Source organism: Sminthopsis crassicaudata, chromosome 5 (assembly GCF_048593235.1).
Source record: "Sminthopsis crassicaudata isolate SCR6 chromosome 5, ASM4859323v1, whole genome shotgun sequence".
In the NCBI taxonomy this organism is placed as follows: domain Eukaryota; kingdom Metazoa; phylum Chordata; class Mammalia; order Dasyuromorphia; family Dasyuridae; genus Sminthopsis; species Sminthopsis crassicaudata.
The window spans coordinates 16,421,479-16,441,784 of NC_133621.1; the positions used below are offsets into that span (position 1 = coordinate 16,421,479).

Here is a 20,306-nt window from a genome sequence, read left to right on the forward strand (position 1 = left end):
TGTAAAATGGCAGCTCCTTTAGAGCAGAGACTTTTGTCTGACATATATAAGTTTGTCAATCAACAAGCATCTGCTATATGCTGTACGGCAGCCACTATTGAGCCCTGGAACTGCAAAGAAGGCAGTCCCTGACTTCAGGGAGCTCCCATTCTGATCACGGAGGCAACATAAAAACCATGCGTGTATAAGATAGTTCAAAAATCAGATTGCAGAAGGTGGGAGTTGAGCTGAGCCTTGAAGGAAGGCTTGGAATGCTTAGGAGGATCAAAGATTTAGAGCTGAAGTAGACATTAAAGATCATTTAATCTCACCCAAGCAATTTTCCAGATGAGTCAACTGAAGCCCGAAGAATAATTCACCGAGGGTACACAGAGCAGGGATCCGACCTGACGATCATTTCCAACAAATGTTTGTTGAAGTGATACGGTTACCAATGTTTTATAAAATTCTATGAATAGTATTTGTGATTATGGAATTTTTTAGGAAATTTCTCTTACTGGTATTACCTCCTTCTAAGAAAGGAGATTTATTTAGACTGACTATGGGCTTCATCTCATTGAAAATATCCAATGTGTTGATTGAGTTCATTACTCTTTTTCTCAACTTTTGTCCACATTTCTTTCAACTAGTCCTAAATCTGGCCCATTCTGAGTCATGGTATTTTAATTGGTGTCTGTTCTGACCCCTTAACTTGACAGATAAGGAAACTGAGTCCCAGATGAGATTTGCCAGAGGCAGCCCAGTCCATTGATTTCTCCCCTGGCCCCTTTCTGTGAAGCCAGATTCCTCATGTCTCCTGAATTGCCAAAATCTCTGAAATGTTTATGGCTTACTCTTGATTTTGGCATTGCTTACCCTGCTTTCGAGTTGACTTAATTAGTTTTACTGGCTTTTTTTATTAATTATTTTTTTTTACCATGTTGACCACATGCCTGTGGGGCTTTACAAAAGGCTGCTCCGTAAACCTCTCCAAAAAGCATTGGCCCAGCAGCTCTGTGAGATCACGCGAGTCAGTTTATCTGGACCTCAGTTTCTCATCTGGGCTGGAGCAACTCTGAGGTCTCTTCTCGGTCTGCAGCTGGGGATTTGAGTCAGTCTGTTCTGTCAAACATCAGGTTACATGAGCAGATTCAGTCTGACTTTTTGCAGGCGCCCCCACCTTGGTGAGGAGCATAGGAGGGGGCAGGGACATGAGAAGGTTTGCTGTTGTCCCTTGTCTTCTGCTGAAGACGGTGAAAATAGTCTGTCATCTTTGACATTTTAATTGAAAGAAAAGCTTACATGGATTCCAGCCCTAAGCAGTGTGTTTATCCAAGTGTATAAAGAGGAATAATGTGTGAGTTTGGAAAACTCTCAGTACCACGGGAGCCCCTTCAGTCATTGAAGAATCCATTCTGAGCTCACACACCTTACCTTGTTCCATGCCCCAACAATCGAGAGCAGAAAGACTTTGCCTAAAGGCACGTGGTTATTAAAAAGAGAGGATCAGCTTGCTCAAAGTCTGGAATTATTAGCTCATGGCGACAAGCCCACACTAGAGAGAGGGCAAGAGAGAGGGATGAAGGGAGGGGTGGGAAAGGGAGCAAAATGAAAAGAGAAAGAAAGAAGGAAAGAGAAATGGAAAAGGGAGAGGTAAAAAAAGAGAAAAAGAGAAGGAAAGAAACAAAGAGGTCAGAGGAAAAAGAAAGGGAGAGCACAAAATGAAAGAGAAAGAAGAGAGAGAAAGTGAAAGAAGAGGGAAAGAAGGAAAAAGAAAATAGAAAAGAGAGATGAGATAAAAGGAGAGAAGAAAGAGCAGAGAAAGATGAAGAAAAAGATAAGCAAAATGGGTGAGAAGGACAGAAAGAAAGAGAAGAGGAGTGAAAGAGAAGAGTAAAAGGAAAAGAGAAAGAGAGGGGATGGAAGAGAAGGGGAAAGGAATATGGGAGAAGAGAAGAGAAGGAAAAGAGGGGGAGAAGAAAGGGAAGGAGTAGAGAGTTAAAAGGCAAGGAAAGAAGAAAAAAGAGATGAAGCAGGTAGAAAGCAGTGAGGAAGAAAGAGAGAAAGAAAGGGAAGGAAGAGAGAGAGAGAGAGAGGGGGGGGGGAGGGAGAAACAAGAAAGAGAACAAGAAACCGTTGGTTCTTTGTTTTCACAACTGCTATAGTTCCACAATCTTATTTTCAGAGCCTTTCCTCTGCATGATTTATAAAGTTTTTAAAAAGGGAGGGAAGGAGGAGGCTTATCATTTGAAATGGATTCCTGATCTCTTATCTCAGTTTCACTGAGACATCCTAACATTTAAATTGCTCTGGAAAAAAAATCATAAAAATAAAGATGGGAATATACCAGTAATTCTTATTCTAGGACCTATTGACTTTTTTTTATTTAGGATTTTTATAGTGATTTTGACATACTGGATTCCTTGGTAATGCTGTGTATTTTATTCCATGCATTTAAAATCCTCTTCTAAGAAGGAGGCCTTGGGCTTTCCCACAACATCAGAGGGGCCCCTGATACACACACAAAAGAGGATGTGAACATATGGGCTATATGGCGAAAAGTTGATTTTCACTGAGCTTTAGCACAAGAAACTCTCCCTGCTCTATTTTCAGGTGTGGAGGCAGCAGAAGTCTGAGGCTGGCTCTGGGCTCTGTCATTCCCTACCTTATGGGGACACAAAGCCTCAAAATCTTAGAGTTTCAGTTTCCATGCCTGAATAATGAGGGAAATAATATCCATCGCCCTATTCTCTGTTGACCTGAAAGGTTTAAACCATCATACGAGTGCAATATATTATCATAACAATTATGGTGATGTCTGCATATACAAAGGGAAGTGGAGAATTAAAGCAATTACTCCAATAATTCTGACCCCAAACCACTTTTGCCTCAATTATCTGGATATTTCAGGCAAAAGTGTTTTATGGGCTGATTTATCCTGATAATTGCCTCAATTCTCCACTTATAATCTAATTTTTATGGGAGGAGGGGCACCCATAATTTTATCAGTGTGGAAACTCCTTGTAACTTAGTAAAGAAGCTGCTTTGATATTTCATAAGTTCTAAAATTAATTTTGCAGTGGAAAGCGATAGCTTAAATATTCTGCTTACATTTTTAAAAGCACGGGCCACATCTGGGGCTGAAATTCAATCCTCTGTGGTACCAAAGTATGGGGCTTATCAAAATCCAAAGAAACAAGGAGTCCTGCTCCTCATAATCCCCTGTGGTGACTTTTATTGTTCTGTACGGTGACAATCGATGTTCATAAAATTGTCTTAACTTGGTCTGGGGCAAACAACATCAGACTGAAGTCAGAGAGCCTAAATTTCCATCTCAGCTTTACTACCCATGTGACCTAAGGTGCTTCATATTTCTTGGCCTCAGTTTCCCAATCTGCAGAATTAAGGGGCTGGAGTTAATGAAGTCTCTTCTAGCTCTAGGTCAAACACTGAGACACTTGAAATATCTTAAAAGGTGTTTGGAATGATTAAAGAGTCATTTGTGCTGGAGAAAAGAATACTTGATTCTGAATCAGAAGATGTGAGTTCAGATCTCTTTGGGGGCTTAGGAACCACCTGTTTGCTCTTGGATAAGTCACCAGCTCCCTGGGTTTAATTTTCCTCTGTTAAAAAGGAAGGGGTTGGATTAGGTGACTCCTTCTTTCAAGGACTTTCTTTCACGAATGCAGATATCAACTCATCTTTAGCTTTTTGAGTCAGAAAGATGAACTTTCCCCTGTGGTCATAGAGCAATTATGTGGATTATAAGGGATTTGAACCTGGTTAGTTCTTCCTGCCTCCAAAGCCAGCACCATATTGTTACACCATATTGACTCTCCTATGTGTTTTTCATGTTTTGGGGGGTATAGACATACATATTTATTACTTTAAGTATTTGTGTATAAGTAATTAGAGAAGTAGAGGAAATCATAGGCATATAACTCCTTGGACTGATGCACGTTTCTAATTAATAGTCTCACATGTATGTGTCTGTGATGATCAAATAATTTCTTAAAGAGTATTTTGATCATTTCTGGCAAAAAAAAAAAGTGGAAAAAGTAGTTTCTGTTAGAGTGTCAAGCCGTATAAACGAAAGGAAAGATTGAATCTTGTTACTCATCCTGACTTCCCCACATCTTTTCAATAATTCTGCCCAATCTAATAAACAGCCTACTATGTGCCAGAAATTGGATCGAGGATGCAAAAACAAAAACAAGTCTCAAGGAGGATTTGGCCATCCTACTAGACAAATAATCAAGCTTTAATCCTAGCAATTTCTAATCTTTGTATTTTTTTTAAAGGCCCATTATAATGCAACCAGACTTCACACATGATTCTCCTAATACTTAATCTTGGTACTGTCCATATTTTGTTTCTGCTCTCGAGGGGCTTACAATCTAATGCAGAAGGCAACACACATACAAGAATATACAGAGAAAATATATTGAGGATACTTGGGAAATAATCACCAGAGGAAAAGCACTAACATTAAGGGGGATCAGAAAAAAGATTTTTGTAGAAGAGGGGATTTTATCTGGGACTTGGCAAAAGCTGGGAAAGGCAAGATTCAGAAGTGAGGAAGGGGAAGTGCTCTGGGGATGGAGGGAGCAACTAGCAAAGAGCCTGGAGTTGGAGATAGTGTTGTGGAGCCGGCTGTAAGTCAAACATTATATTTTCTAAAGTAAAAGTCAGAATAAAATTATCACAGAAGAGCTATCTGGGATGTCATGAGATGTTTTCGGTTTTTACGCCTTTTTATAGATCTTCAGAGCTGTGATGCACTTAGGGGATGGGCCAAAAAAGGGAGTTAGCTTATTTGCCATTTTTAATAAACACAAACAATTCCCTTTTCCCTCACTTTCATGTTCCCTGACTCAATAAATCCATATAAGGGTATGTAGTGGATTTTTTTTCCTGTGCTACGGCAAAGCTCAGACTCAGGGGCTCCCCAGAGAATGGCTTGCACAAGCCCTGTAGGTCAAGCCAAAAATCAGAACGTTCCTGTCAAGCAGCCTAACACCTTGAATTATTATGAAATGGCTGATTTCTACTTGCGGGCCTGGAATCTTGACTCTCCCAGTAAGTCTGGGTGACAGAGGGTGGAGCTGCCCTTGGTCCTTTGTTTGGGGAGAGCTGGGATGGGAGACTTTCTGTTTGTTTTCTCATCCCAGGCAAGAAGCTCCAGCAGATTTTTAGAGGAAATTTGTTCTGCAGGGAGTGAGGACATGGGGCGGTCCACAATAAGATCAGGCTTTCAGGAAAGGTGCCTGAAATGGAGAGAATGACATGAATTGTTTTTAGACTAGGAAAAAACCCTGATCCAGGGGAGTGCCCATGTAACCATGTTTCAGCCTACATCCCTAGAAGGAAAGTAGGAGGGCCAGTAAGGGTAATGTCATCCACCCTGCCTTGTTTTACAGGTGAGGAAAGGATAGAGGAGAAAGGTAAAGTTGGAGGCCCCATAATACAGTAAAAGGTTGTGGTATTTAGAGTCTCAAGATCTGGATTCAAATCCCACCTCTGATCTAAGTCTCTCCTTAGGCTTCAGTTTTCTCATCTATAAAATAAGAGTTGAACTAGATGAACTTTGACTTTTCCTTTAGGTGTTAAATTTAGGTTCCTATGATCTTAAGTGTCTTCATGCCTACATGTGGTAATTGGAGATGTTTTTCCCCTAACATGTAAATACATTTTTATTTAGCTAAATATTTTAAAATTATATATAAAAAATTAACATTCATTTGAAAAATGTTTCAAGTTTTAAATTCTCTCTCTTCCTTCTACCTCTCCCCTGGCCCTTAAGAAGTAAAGAAAGAATACATATGAATATTTTATATTTGCCATGTTACACCAAAAAGTACATATACACACAAAGAAAGAGTTAAAAAAGAGCTTCATTTTGCACTCAAGAGTTCATCAATTTTTTTTTTTTCTGGAGGCAGATAGTTTCAACACAAGTCCTTTGGGATTGTCTTAGCTCATGAAATTGCTGAGAAGAGCTGTCACACTGTTGCTTCTTATACAATGTTGCCGTTACTGTATACAATGTTCTGGTTCTGTTCACTTCACTTTGCATCAGTTCACCTCAGTCTTCCCAGGTTTTTCTTCTTGCATCACAACAGCACTCCATTACAATCATATACTACAATAGCCATTCCCCAAGTGGAATCAAATGAGATAAAGCCTATTAAGCATTTTTGAAACCTTAAAGCGGCAGTCTATAAGCAATTCTAATGAACATTTATTCTGTATATGACTTGTTTTGCACGGATTTGTTTGCATGAGCTCCTTGAGGACAGGGATAGTCTTTAGTCTCTCCCCATTGTTTAGCCTGGTACAAAGTAGGTGCTTAATAAATTGATTAATGGAAAATGTGATTATTATTTCTCCCAGATCCTCATTGACACGAATACTATATTATAGAATACTATCTCTCTTGCACAAGGGATTCTCAGTACTGGGATCATCAGGACAGACAATGATATTAACTTCTCCTTCCTTCCTTCCTAGGCCTGTCCCAGGCTCTCTATCGTCACTACTGCACCTTCACAACAGACAGAGACAGCCCATGCCAGCCTCTATGCCTGGGACCCTGCCCAATCCCACCATGCCCGGCTCTTCAGCAGTCCTGATGCCGGTAAGACTTTTGATTTCATGGCTGGTTCTCCTAATATTCTAATAGATGCCTGTCCTATTGTTTTCACAGGTTTCCCTTATTTATTCTGGAGGTCCATGAACTCAGGGATTTTGAGGGGGGGCATATTGATGATTTTATTTATTTATTATTAGTTTCCTTTGTAATTCAGTGTATGTTATTTCTTGCATATAAATACATGATTCTGAGAAGGGGTCCCCTGGCTTCACCACACTGACTGTCCAAGGGGTTCTCGATCTCCCCCCCCAAAGCTAAGAATGTATCCCCTTTATTAGGGATCTGTGTTGAGAGCTCCCTCTACTTCAGCCATCACAACTCCATAACTTAGTAGCTAAGTCTGAGAGGTTAGGTTAGAGGGAAATGACTTGACACAACTAATAAAGTTCAGATGGTGAAATTTGAACTCAATCCTTTCTTACTTTAATTCCATCACTCTTTCTATAATACCAAAATACTTCTCCAAAATAATCAGAAAATAAGAAGTGTTTTTTGGGGTGTAAAGCACTGGGCTGTCTGCTCAGTGTGCCTCCTCCATCCTCACTTCATTATAGAATCCCTATTGCTTGGAATACCCTGTTTTCCTGTGCCTTAAATCTTCTCTTTGTCAAAATGAATTAATTACATAAAATGGGTTAAAATGATGATGCAAAGTTGGGTCATATCCCAGCTTTCCCATAATACCCAATCATAGCACTATTTTCCAACATAACCACATCTCCCCTTCATTGGTTATAGCCCACTAGTTTCCCTACTCCACCATCCCTCCTAGAATTTCCCAGTCCTTCTTAGAAGGTAGACATAAGCTCTTCAGGACAGGTATAATGCAAATCCAACAGTGGGGCACCCATAGTGGGAGTAGTCCCAGTGAGAAATTTCCTGCCTCTTCCCCCACAGCACACCTCCCAAGAGAAAAAACAAATTACCACAGATATACGCAGTCAGAAATGTTTAGAGACCAAACTCTGCTCCACCTCTCGCAGCAAAAGGCCTCATAACCTACTCCCTTCCCCTTCTGCCTCTCCTATCTTCTCGTACCTTACTACATGACACTTACTCTTTGATTCTTTGACTTTGTCCTACTGGCCATTCTAAGACCGAGACACTCCATCTCTGGTCTCTGGTTTTCCACTTGTGGAGAACAGCCAAAGAAAATGCCAGGTAAGTCGGAAGAAGTAGATGTCTCTATTATTTCCATTTAATAGCTAAGGAAACTGTGGCTGAGACAAGGTAAGCAGTGTATCCTCTAATAAGGCATTATAATATCTGAAAACTCATCTTTCTGAGTTTGAATCTGGCCTCAGACACTTAGCTGAGTAATCCTGGACAAGCCATGTAATCCTGTTTGCCTCAATTTCCTCATCTGTAAAATGAACTGGAAAAGGAAACAGCTAACTGCTCTAATATCTTTGCCAAGAAAATGCTAAAGGATCTTCCTGAAAAATCAGACCCAGTCAAAAAACAATTAAACAACAAAATGTCTGAGACAAGAGTCATCCTGGTGGGGCAGCTGGGTAGTATAGTAGATAGAGCCTCAGCTCTGAAGTCAAGAGGACCTGAGTTCAAATCTGGCCTCAGACACTTAACACTTCCTGGCTGTATGACCCTGGACAAGTCACTTAACCCTGATTGCCGCATCTAAAAAAATAGAGTCTTCCTGGCTCTGGGTCCAACATTCTACCTACTATGACATCTAGCTCCTCTAAGTAAGGAAAGATGGGTTGAATGACTCTAGCCAAGTCATACCGCTCCTCCATCCCTCCATCGTAGAAATTATGATACCTTTTCGCAAGCCTTCAGGGGCTATAGAGAAATAAGCTATTTGATCTCTTGAAAGCATGGCCTTAGTCACCTGCAGAAAGGGCCATAGCAGATGACTTGCTATTGTGTATAGCATAGAACAGTCTGAAGCTGGGCCTTGAGTGGCCGCTGTGTGTCGTACACAAGTCTCCTCGCTGATTACTTGTCCACTCAGAGCTTCCCGGCAGCTCCGGGTCCGCCTTGCAGGACTGGTCTTAGAATCCATTTTTTAATTCTGTCCCTTTCCCCTCCGGTAGATGGAGAGGCAGATGTCCGTGAACTCCAACCTCATGGGGATGCAAGCCCCCAACCTCAACAACCCCTGCGCGTCTCCCCAGGTGCAGCCAATGCATTCGGAGGCCAAGATGGTGAGTAACTGGCCCTCTCCTTGTGTTGTTTCCCTTGCTTGGGTGTGTTGCCCGCCAGCCCAGAGTGTGGGTCAGTGCAGTGACCTGCTCCTCTGTTTCCCATGAATAGGTCTCTCTGTTCCAGGCCCATGAACAGATTGGCTCACATTTGAGAGTGTTTGTTACTGTAACTTACAGGGGAATTGTCCCCAGGATGGGGAGACGGAGAGGGTGAAAGGGGTGTTTGGAAAGTGCAGCATTTCCAAGAAAGCTTTAATGGGACGCCCTAGATTTGTGTCTGGCGTTAATTTGCTCTGGTGGAAAATGGACGTGTGGATCGGTTTAGCGATTACAAAAAGGACGTTAGATTTTCTCCCTTTTGTCAGTTCATTTCTAAATGTGTTTTCCTGATATTTCTACCCAAGTAAGTACTAGATGTGAAAAACCTGTGTACTCATTATCACCCAAATGTATTTTATTAAATCTGAGCTCGTGCAAAAGCATCTCAAGGTAAGTCTGTTTATTTGACGTTGACTTTTAAAAAACTAGAGCTGGATTTCCCACCAACCTCCTCCATTTCTTAAAATAATAATAATAATAATAATAATAATAATAATGATAATAATGATAATTAATAATAATAAAGTTAAAAGAAATTTGCCTATCATCCTCTAAAATAAATAATGTTTTAGTCAGTAATCAGCTTTCATGGAATTCTGTAGTTACTCGTTCCTCCAAAGCAGGTTGCGATCCTTCTGGAGCTCAGGATATGGTTTTCAGGAACCCCCGAGCCTGAAGAATTGCTGCTTGCAGGGGGTGAGCTCCTTGGGCAGGTTTAGCTCAATGGTTCTCAGTCTGTAGGCCCACAGTCCTTCACCGAGTCTCAGTCCTCTCCCGGTTGGAGGAGCCTCCAGATTGGCTTGGTTTTGGAGAACAGAGGCCCCTTTAGCATCAGGATGTAGCCTCCAAAGCGGGTATTGACAGAACTGGGGAAAGAAACGTGTGTATCAATCAGAGCTGTGCGGTTACTGAGAAGGCCTTGGGTCTTAGGTGCTTTAAAGTCCAGTGGGCATTGATTGAATGGTTAGTCATATACAACCATGCCATTGGGCATTAATAGTCATTTTTTCCGACTTGGACTGTGATTTCATTAGCACTAGGAAATGCTGATAAGGAAACTCTCTGCCAGTGTAGACTGGCACCGGCCCTATTATTTGGGTTCTTAAAAATTGTCTGAGAGGTATCTCAGATGGCAAAGGGGATGGGCTCACGAAGAGCTGAATTTAAGGCCGGCCTTTGACACGTTCTGGCTGTGTGACCTTGGGCATCGCTTAGCTTTCTGAGTTTCCTCACCTATGACATGACTGGGTTGGACATGATCACCTCCTAGATCCATCTCAGCTCTAAATCGATCGATGGTCCTCTGAAGATCTACATCTCAGGCTTGCTTCTGATCCATGTCTGCCATGTAATCCTGAGCAAGTCTTGGGATCCCAAAACTCCCTCAGATTGATAGGATTAAGACATATCACAGGTGGTTTCACCTGCTCAGACCATGTAGTCCATCGGGTGATAACTTTCTGCTTTGTTCAGATACGTCCAATGCCCTAGACCCTGTGCAAGATGGTATGCCAATACTGTCCATGGGGTTTTCTTGTGGTTTGCCCTTTTCTTCTCCAGTGGATTAAGGCAAACGGAGGTTGGGACTTGCCCAGAGTCACATAGATAATAACTGTCTGAGGCTGAATTTAAACTTAGATATTCCTGACTCCGGTCACAGAACTCAATCCCCCAAACCACCTGACTGCTTCCATCGATAAAGATGCTTTTGCCATTTTCTGATCATTACATTAGGAAGAGAAGGGCGAGCTTGGCTAGGGCTCATGACTGACTCGCTGTGCGACCACGAAGCTTTTACTGGTCAGGCTGCATACTTACTCACCCCATCTTACCCACAAGGACTCTCCAGGAGGCTCATTCAGTCAGTAGAAAAACAAAGATGGCAGCAATTCAGGATCAAGTGGGGAATCCCAGATCTGTGAGCTTTCAGCCTGAAAAAGCAGTTGTTCTTGAGTATCCCATCGACCCAACATGGTGACAAAGCCCAGAATGCTGGCGACCTTGGGCAAATAAAAATTTGTGGTCAAGAGGTCTCTCCTGACTGTGCCACACAGTCATGGTGACATGCCAGATGGCACCGGTGCCCGCTATAGAGCTGGGTAAATCTTTCTGAAATAGGCAAATGTTTGTTCAGCCTAAGTCATGCAGAGCCAAACCAAATACTTGTTGGCAGAGTCAAATTCAAGTTGGCATCTATTTTGGAGACCAAACTAACAGTAACAGTTTGCCCTCTCTCAATTTCTCAATCTCTCCCTCTCTCTCCTCTCTCTCTCTCCTCTCTCTCTCTTCCCTCTCTCTTCTCTCTCTCCTCTCTCTCTCCTCTCTCATATATAAGGGGGAAATGGAACAGTGAGGATACTCAAGAAAAAAATAAAATTAAGTTATTCATTCATGGGTCATTGGTATTAGATACAATTCTGCAGATTGAACATTTTCTGGCTCTCCTCATTGGGTTTGAGGGCACTGTTGGGGAAATGGCTGCCCTTTAGAAAGATCCAACTGCTCCCTTCTCACTTTAACTTCTGAACAGCTGCCAACTTGATTTTCCTAAAGCCTGGGTCTGATCGGGTCGTTTCTTTGCCCATATAACGAATTGCAAACTTCTATTTTTGGCCTATGAAACTTTTCACAGGCAGGCACTACCTGAGCTTCCCAAGCTGATTTATTCACCTTTCTCCTTCACACACGTTACCATCTAACCAAATGGCTGTCCTTGAAGCCTAGAATGCTCTCTCCACCCTGATTCATCTTCTTTACTTCCTAGATACATCCCGTTTCCTTTCTTGTGGACTTGTTGCCCCTGTGCACAGAACGCAAGTTCTCTAAGGGCTGGCAATGTGTTATTTTAATTTTTATATTCTGATCACAGTCAGGATTGTGCATTTGTGGGCTCTTAGTAAATGATCATTGGCTGCAGATAACCTTTAGATGACTTTAGACTTCCTAAATAATAACATAACAACTAAATGCTTTTGCCCATCTACTCTCTGGTTTGGTTCTTACTTTTTCTCTGAAATTTTCTTACTCAAACCCTAACTTTGTTCTCATTAGAGAAGAAAAGAACTCCCCCAAATCACACTTGCAGATCCTTTAAATGTATGAGAAAAAAGTATTACTGTATACTGATGGTATATAATAGAGACCCCAATACATAAATGAATTCATGTCTAACATTTAACTTCAAGTTAAGTGCTTTTCCATGAAATAGAGGGAGAAAGGATCCAAATCAGTTCCAACTGATTAGTAATGAACAGAAACCACTATACCCAGTGAAAGAACACTGGGCAATGAGTGTGGACCACAATATAGCATTTACCCTCTTTCTATTATTGTTTGTTTGCATTTTTGTTTTTCTTCTCAGGTTATTTTTTACCTTCTTTCTAAATCCAATTTTTCTTGTGCAACAAGATAACTGTATAAATATGTATACATATATCATATTTAACATTAACATGTTTAACATGTATGGGACTGCCTGCCATCTAGGGGAGAGGGTAGGGGAAAGGAGGAAAAAAGTTAGAACAAAAGTTTTTGCAAGGGCCAATGTGGAAAGATTACCTGTGCATATGTTTTGACAATAAAAAGCTATAATAAGAAGAAGAATAAGGAGGAGGAGGAGGAAGAGAAGAAGAAGAAAGAGAGGGAGAGAGGGAAGAAGAGGAAGGCTCAAATTTTGTAGAAAATGCTAAAAAGGAAAGAAAATTCCAAGTTCTTATTTTCACTTTTTTTCCTCCACTCAGATAAGAAAGCCATAACTATCAACATGGATATTCTTGTTTCCATCAGCAAATGGTCATAAAAAGTAATTTTTGCAACTTGGTCAAGTGACTGAGGCATTAGGCACCTAAGACTCATCATTGTTTTCATTTTGGCACTTAGAAAAAGGAGAGAAAATCTTGGTGTCCTCCCTGTTATTCACCCATAACATACCAAGAAACTGGGGCAAATGACTAAGATCTCTTGGGATCTGTTTTCTGCAAAGTGACAAGACGTGGCTTTGCTAACTATAAAAGACATGGGTGGAGCCAGTTTAGCTTCCTTCAGTCTACAGGGAAGGCACATTTTCATGGTCTTCTTAGTCCTGTCACCGACTCATTTGCTAAAACAACACTTACAATGCAAGTTGTCGTCCAGTGTTCTAGGGTACTCCCCAGGTTAAGTCCAGGATTGTTGTGAACCAAGAGTACAAGCTACTGAATGTCCTAGCGGTGGGAGTTAACCCTGCTGTGCTGTCCACCTCAGGTCATGAGTCTGTGTCAAGAGAATCACTTCTGGTCCTATGACTGTTATTAAATAATAATGACCTTAGCTGCCATTATCTGACTTTCAGGTTTACTTGACATCAATTCCTTTATGTGACATCATTCTTAGTCACTTCTTGATAATCTGGTTCTTTTGGTGACCTTTCAAGGGTACAAGAGTGATGGAAACTTAAGCCTAAAGGGGGTTTCCCAGTCCCTTGTCTCCTGAGCAGTTGGGGGTCTGAGACGGTGACAACTAATGAGATGGAACATCAGGAACATGGGATTGGCAGTAATGGCCAAACAGTAGCTCGAGGCAACCGCACTGTACTTGATTCCCAGCCATGTCCTTCTCTGACACTCTTTCAGTCCATGTGATAAACAACCTCTTTTATTCATCGCCCTCCCCTCCACAACTCCCATGAGTCTTTTACATAATACATTTTACTAATGGGATACACAATAACCAAAGATTTGGGAAAATGTCAAGCTAGCTTGCCCTCTGCCACTGCCAGTGGGTATGGAAAACCACAAGGGGGATTATCAGCCACCTCTTATCTATCAAGGTGATCTCCAATGGTGGAACTCAGGAGCGGCTTCTATCTTCTCGTTCAGGGCTTTCTCCACCCAGTACACTGGACCCATCATGTCAAACTCAAATAGAAAACCCATTTGTATGCAAGGATGACTACAGTAGATATAGATATAGATAGGTAGACAGATAGATAACTGGTTTCTTTGATAATCCATTTTTAAAATTTTTATTATTCTGTGAAGGAGCCTATGGATTTCACTAGACAACTGTTGTCCATGACAGCAAAATGGCGGAGGATCCGTACTCTAATTTTAATTTAGACATTTATTAGTGCCCTTAATTGTTTAAAAACATGATACAAAAAAGGGATTCGGAACCCCTCCTCTAGGTGAATGAACCATTGAGTATTTATGAAGCTCTTTCTAGGTCCCACACACTTTCCAGATGGGAAATCTCTGATTTCATTTTATTGGGTGAAACAAACCATTGGCATTGGAAATAGACAACGCAGGGACCGGGCCTGTCCTTGAGAGCTTACCTGTCAGCAGAACACCTGGGCTTTTAGATCTCTTTCCCTGGTCTGTGCACAACCTACTATTCCTCCAGTGATTTTGAGACAATCAATTGACTTCTCCATTCTCCTCCTGATAGTCAGGGGAGCACCCAGTAGTTGTTTCCTGCCAACCTGGGAGATTTCCAAGGAGCATTGAGGGCGCAGATAAAAGATTTTTATGACAAACGAAAGTATTGTGGGTGAAAAGAAGAAAGGGAAAAAATGATTTCAGTATCTGTGAGATGGGGCCCAGGTTTCTTTTCGCCATCGTCTTTGTTTTCTATGCTTAATTCTCTTCCTGTGGCAGCCAGGAATGGATTCCAGATTCCAACCCAGTTTTTGTTTCATTATTTCCAGGGCCTTTTGCAAGGGTCACACATGGGCTATTGTAACGAGCACCCCCAGAATGCCCTTCCTCAGAACGCCAGAGTCAGAGAAAAGGCTTTGGGGGCGTTGCCCGCCCTGCACTAGATGGGCTTCCCTTTAGCCCTGGAAACAGCAGGAAATCATCCTGTCTCTTGGGCCACACTTAAAGGTGCTGCCTTTGATAAAAAGCACTTCTCAGATATCCTGCCTCTGAAGCTGCTTTGTCCCCGGCTGCTGGTGTCCTGTTACAAAATCCACAAGCCTTGTGTGTCCCCCAAATCGATGAATTAGAGCCTGATTTGCAGTTTAAAAAAACTGGTATCCTAGAGCTGGAAGGGACCTCAGAGGTCCCTGAGTCTGACCCCAGTGAAACCATCAGCTGTCCTGAGAAGTAGGTCGTTTGTCCAGCATCAGCAGGCTGCGAGCGATAGGGCTAGGATTTGAACCCAGGTCCAGTCAGTCGGGTTCCAGTCGCATCAGACTCTTGGGGATCCTTTTGAGGGTTTCTTGGCAAAGGCCCTGGAGTCACTGTTTATTTCCTTCTCCACCTCATTTGATAGTGAGGAAATGGAGCAATTGGGTGACTTAGCCAGGCTGAGACAAGATTTGAACTCAGATCCTCTTGCTTCTGGGGCCTACGATCTACCCACGCCACCACCTATAGGTAAAGGAAGTGCCAACCACTAATAAAGCAGCCCAGTCAGACGTGGTGCAGGACGGGAGGCCCTAGACTAGCCGCCAGCTATATGATCAGTTCCTAAAGAAAGGAGGGCTTAGTGACTGGGGGCTTTGGGAAGGCCTCCCAGGGAGAGGACGTGGCTCTTGGAGAAAAGAAATCACTTGGGTTTTGTGTTTTGGAGAAAGTGGAAGTTAGAGTATTACTCATCTCTAAGATCAGGGACTTGTAAATACCGAGGGAATTTTTCCTGAAGCAGAATATGGGGCCAGAGTCAGAACTAGGGTGAGGCAACTGTGGCTTTTTCTCAGGGTGATGATATCTGAGGAGCGCGCTCCTTCTCCAGGGCAGACCTCTCCTCAATCTGAAGCACATAATGGCCCCCCACTTCAGTGTTTCCCAGCCCCGCCTGCCACCTCTTCCTAAGGGCTAAAAGGTTCCGGACCTGGGCAATTGGCTTAAAGGCAGGAGCTGGGCTTATACTCTCCTGGGGATCGGGCTGATTGAGCCCTCCTCCTTTCCTGGACTTTCCCTCGGGCGCCAGAATGCCTAGTTCTGGTTTTGTATGAGCTGTGTTGTTTTATATCTATTTATATTTACATATATTTATATTTTGGCTATCCATGCCATATACAAAGCAGAAATTGAGTGAATGGATGAGAATGAATTTGTAATGAAGGGGCAGGTAAATTCATAGAATTTTGACCTGAAAGAAACTTCAGAAATCTCCTCCATGTCCACAGACTCATTTCCCTGCCCCCCCCCCATTTTGAACACTGGTCTCCTGTGTCAGGACAGCTGGGTGGAATAGCGGATAGAGCACTGGGTGTGGGAGATAGGACCCAGTGATCTCAGTGTGACCCTGGGCAAGTCACTTCACCCTGTCTGCCTCAGTTTCCTCCCCGTATAATGAGTTGGAGAAGGAAATGGTATCTCTGCCAAGAAAGCCCCCCATGCGGTCACAAGTTGGACATGACCAAAATGAGTCAGCGGCACAGAAATTCCCCATCTTCTCTGACCCCCAGGGGTGATCGCTGGGGAAGCTTGAACCTTCTCTTATCCCCTCCTGGGCTAGAAGCCCGGGGGTCTCCACCCTGCAGACACTTCATTACTTTAGCCAAGGGCAGCTGGGGACCCCCAAACTCAAGCGTCTACCCTGGGCCCCAGGTTTCTCTTCTAGATTATGGGCACGCTTTTTGTTGTTTGCTTGCATTTTATTTTCTCTTTTTTTCTGGTTTGATTTTTCCTGTGCAGTAAGATAACTGATAAATATGTCTGCATAGATTGGATTTAACATATGCTTCTACCGTTATAACTTGGACTACTTGCCATCTAGGGGAGGGGCGGGGGAAGGGGCAAATCGGAGCAAGAGCTAATGTTGTCCCCCCATGTTGTGAAAAATAAAAAGCTTTAATAATTTTTTAAAAAGATGAGTTGGGGGAGACTTGCTGACTTCTGAGGTCCCTCTCAGGTTTGGCTCTGGAATCCTATGGCGCTAAGACCCCGAGGCTAGTGGGGATTTGGGTTATGTTTGTAAGGGAATAAAACGTGTGCACACTGCTCACCAGTGCCTCGGGCCTGCTGGGACTGAAATGGGTTTTCCTCCTGCCTTTCTCTGCCTTCCCTACACTCTGTCCACCTCCACCTCTCATGCACACACTCCGACCTACACACTCTGTCTCTGTCTCTCTCTCCTTCTCCCTCTTTCTCTCCCTCCCTCCCCCCCCCTTTCTCTCCTCTCTCTCTCCCTCCCCCCTTTCTCTCCTCTCCCTCCCCCCCTCTCTCTCCACCCCTCTCTCTCCACCCCCGATTTTGTAACCATGGCAATGCCCACAACAGCCCCAGCTCGCTCCCTCCGTGCGGACGCCGAGCACACACATCGCGGGTCTCATTTTCACGTTTGTTTAACGCTCCGAAGAAGCCGGAGGTCGGCGGCGTCCGAGGGAGCGGCGTGGGGCAGGCGGCCGGAGCAGAGCTCCGCCCCCCCCCCCAGCCCCCAGTCCGTGGGCGCGCGGTCTCTGTGGGGGGGATGGGAGAGGAATCCGGAGCGCGGCTTGTTTGGGGCCTTCTGCTTTGCTCCGATCAATTTCAATCCTTTTCTTGGAGTTTCTCCGGCTGGTTGTCTTTTTTGCCAGAGCGGAGTCACGGGGCCTGGCTTCGCCGGGTGAGACGCTCAGCGCTGGTGGGCTCGGAGGGAAGAACGCTGAGGAGAGCCGCCTTTCGCTCGAGGCTCCCGGGCTTCTCCTCCAGACACGTGGCGGGAACCTCTTTTCGTCACCTGGGCTCGGTTTGCAGGTTTTCTTCCCCGAGATGTCCGAGAGTCCCAAGGTGCGCGGGGCTCCTGAAGCCCCCCACCCCCCGGACTTGTGGGCGCCAACGCGGTTCCAGAAACAGGGTCCGGAGGTGATCTCTTGCTTTAAAATTCTGGTTGGTTTCCTCCCAGCCTTGTGACCGCACTGGCGTGAAGCACTCCCGGGGGGCGCCCCCTCCCCTCCCCCCTCCCCTTCCCTTCCCTCTCCCCTCCCCCCCTGCTCCGAGGAGAGCAGCCCCCGGGTAATTTGGCTGGAGCCCGGCTCCTCCGCCCCTCGCCCTGCGGACCTGCCGCGCCCCCTGACCTTCACTTCCCGGGACTTCCGAACGGCGGTTCTGACTGTGCAGCTCCGGAGCCGAAGGAGCGATTTGCAGTAGGTGTGATAAGCGCTTGTGTGAGCTGTTGCATGCAATCAGAATTGTATGAACCACGTGAGAGTCTGCCGGTCACTTCGAGGCTCGCCAACCTCCTGGGGCTCCCTAGCACCTCTAGCACTGACACTCCCGGTACTTCCTCCAGGACTGCTCGGTGGCCCCGCCGCTCCTCCCTCTCTGCGGGGGCGGCCAAAGTCCTGCTCGCTGCCCCCACGCTGCGCCCTCTCCTGCCGCCGCGCCTTTGCCTTGCCCGGACCCCTCCCCCATGACTCCGTCTCTCAGAACCCCAGTTCCTTAGCGGCTCCAGCGCCCCTTCCCGGGCTGCCCCGCCCGCGCCCGCCAGGGCTGCCAGTAACCGGGGCACGGCCGAGAGCCCGTATGGTCAGATGAGGACTGGGACTGTTCCGCGTCTCACTTGTGCTCCCAGCGTCTGAGAGCTGACGAGCCGCTCCCCGCAGACCCCGGACATCCCCGACACTCTCCCTCCCCTTGGGGAGTCTGCATCTATCAGAACGGGCCCTGGCCCCCTCCGAGGAGGACCGCCCAACCCCGAGCAAGCTGCGGACTCCCCCCCACACACAGTGGGTGCTCCGCTAGGTGGCGCCACAGAGCACGGGGGCCGGGCCTTGGGGAGTCCATCTTCCTGAGTTCAAAAATGGCCTTCCGCACTGTTAGCTGCTCTTGGAAAAGTAATTCAGACGGGGCCGCTAGGGGGCGCTATAGTGGATAGCACACCAGTTCTGGTAGAGGACCCGAGTTCAAATGTGACCTCAGACACTTTACACTTCCGGCCGTGTGACCCTGGGCAAGTCACTTAACCTCTATTTTCCTCAGGGAAAAAAAAGAGAGAAGGAAAAGTAATTCAGACTAAGGTGTTACTGCCTTGAGATGGCACCTCCTCCTTCGCTTAACTACGGCTTCAAAAAAAGACCACATGGTCAATAATGTTTCTTCCAAAGAAGTGGATTAATAATGAACGGCCAATGACAGATAAGGTTTGGAAAAGGCATGTCTCTCGTTCACTCAGTCACGGTGACCAAGAGGTGAAGGTTACACAGAAGGGGGAGGGGCGTCTACGGTGTGAAACCGCGTCTTCCTGGGAGGGGGGGAGACCGCTGGGGATGGACTGACTGGGCTTCGCCTCCTCCTTCTCCGGCTCGTTTTACGGGGGAGGAAACTGAGGCAGGCGGGATCAAGGGGTTTGTCCAAGTGAGGCCCGGGCCGCCCGCGGCACCTCCTGTGGGCTTCCAAGTGGGGGGCGGGCCGAGGCTCCTTCCCCACCCCCACCGGCGCAGCGGGTCCGGATTTTACCGCCGCCTTCTCAGGAAGCGCATTCTGCCTCCTCTAGGGAGAACAGCCTCGACTTTCCTCTGAGGGTTTGGGCCTCCAATGGGAAATGCCCAGATCATTGAGATGCATAAAACTGAACATCAAGTGAACTTAAATGATAAAAAGCCTCTATTAAGTGTGTGGTCTTTGTAGGCTAGTCCGCGCATACGTATCTGCATCCCCGTGCTAAGAATAAAATAGGTAGCACATTCTGTGACTTAATTATGTATTATATGATTATAGATTTTATTGTTTAAATAATGAACAATAGCTGACATTTTTCTCGTCTCCTCCTCCTCCTCCTCCTTCTTCCTCTTCCTCTTCTTCTTCTTCTTCCTCTTCCTCTTCTTCCTCTTCTTCTTCCTCTTCCTCCCCCTCTCCCTCTCCCCCTCCTCCTCCCCCTCTCCCCCTCCTCCCCTTCTCTTCCTCCTCCTCCTCCTCTTCCTCCCCCTCTTCCTCCTCTTCCCCTCCTCCCCCTCCTCCTCTCCTTCCTCCTCCTTTCCCTCCTCCTCCCCCTCCTCCCCCTCCTCCTCCTAATTTTTGTTCTTTTCCTTCTCCTCATTTACCTCCTTTTTCATGTGAAGAAGCTAAGACTGGATCCTGTGGTTAGGAAGAGTCCGGAGCAGGCTTTGGACCGTCCGGGTCCTTCTGGCTTCTTTCTGATCCAAGCTTTAGCCAGTATTTCACCACCGAAGGACTTCACCGTTCCTTCCTCCCCCCGGTATTCTGAAAATGGCTCTTGTATTTTAGAGACTTTTACTCCCAGGACTGTGACGGTCCCGAAGATTCCCCCAGAGCTTTGATGGGCACCCCTTTCAATGTGCATTCAGGCCCAGAGCCTGAGGTAGACATTTCCTAGACCTGGACAAATTATTTCAAATTATCCCAATGTTTTTAATATGTCTGGCTCTGACAGAGCACCACTATGTGCCGGGGAGTGACACTGGCCGTGTCACGCCAACTTTCTGCAGCGCTTTTTTCCAAAATAGCCGGCATCGCTCTTGTCCAGACATGAGCTTCCCA

The 20,306-nt window shown here is 45.2% G+C and overlaps 1 protein-coding gene across 3 annotated transcripts in view; it reads left to right on the forward strand.

Moving 5' to 3' along the window:
* CREB5 (cAMP responsive element binding protein 5) overlaps positions 1–20,306 on the forward strand; it is a 477,814-nt gene that overhangs the window by 352,924 nt on the left and 104,584 nt on the right. For all 3 annotated transcript variants that reach the window (XM_074272189.1, XM_074272188.1, XM_074272191.1), the window contains 2 exons: positions 6,490–6,616; positions 8,689–8,799. In XM_074272189.1, the coding sequence (XP_074128290.1) occupies positions 6,490–6,616; positions 8,689–8,799 (238 nt within the window). The remainder of the gene's footprint in view (positions 1–6,489; positions 6,617–8,688; positions 8,800–20,306) is intronic.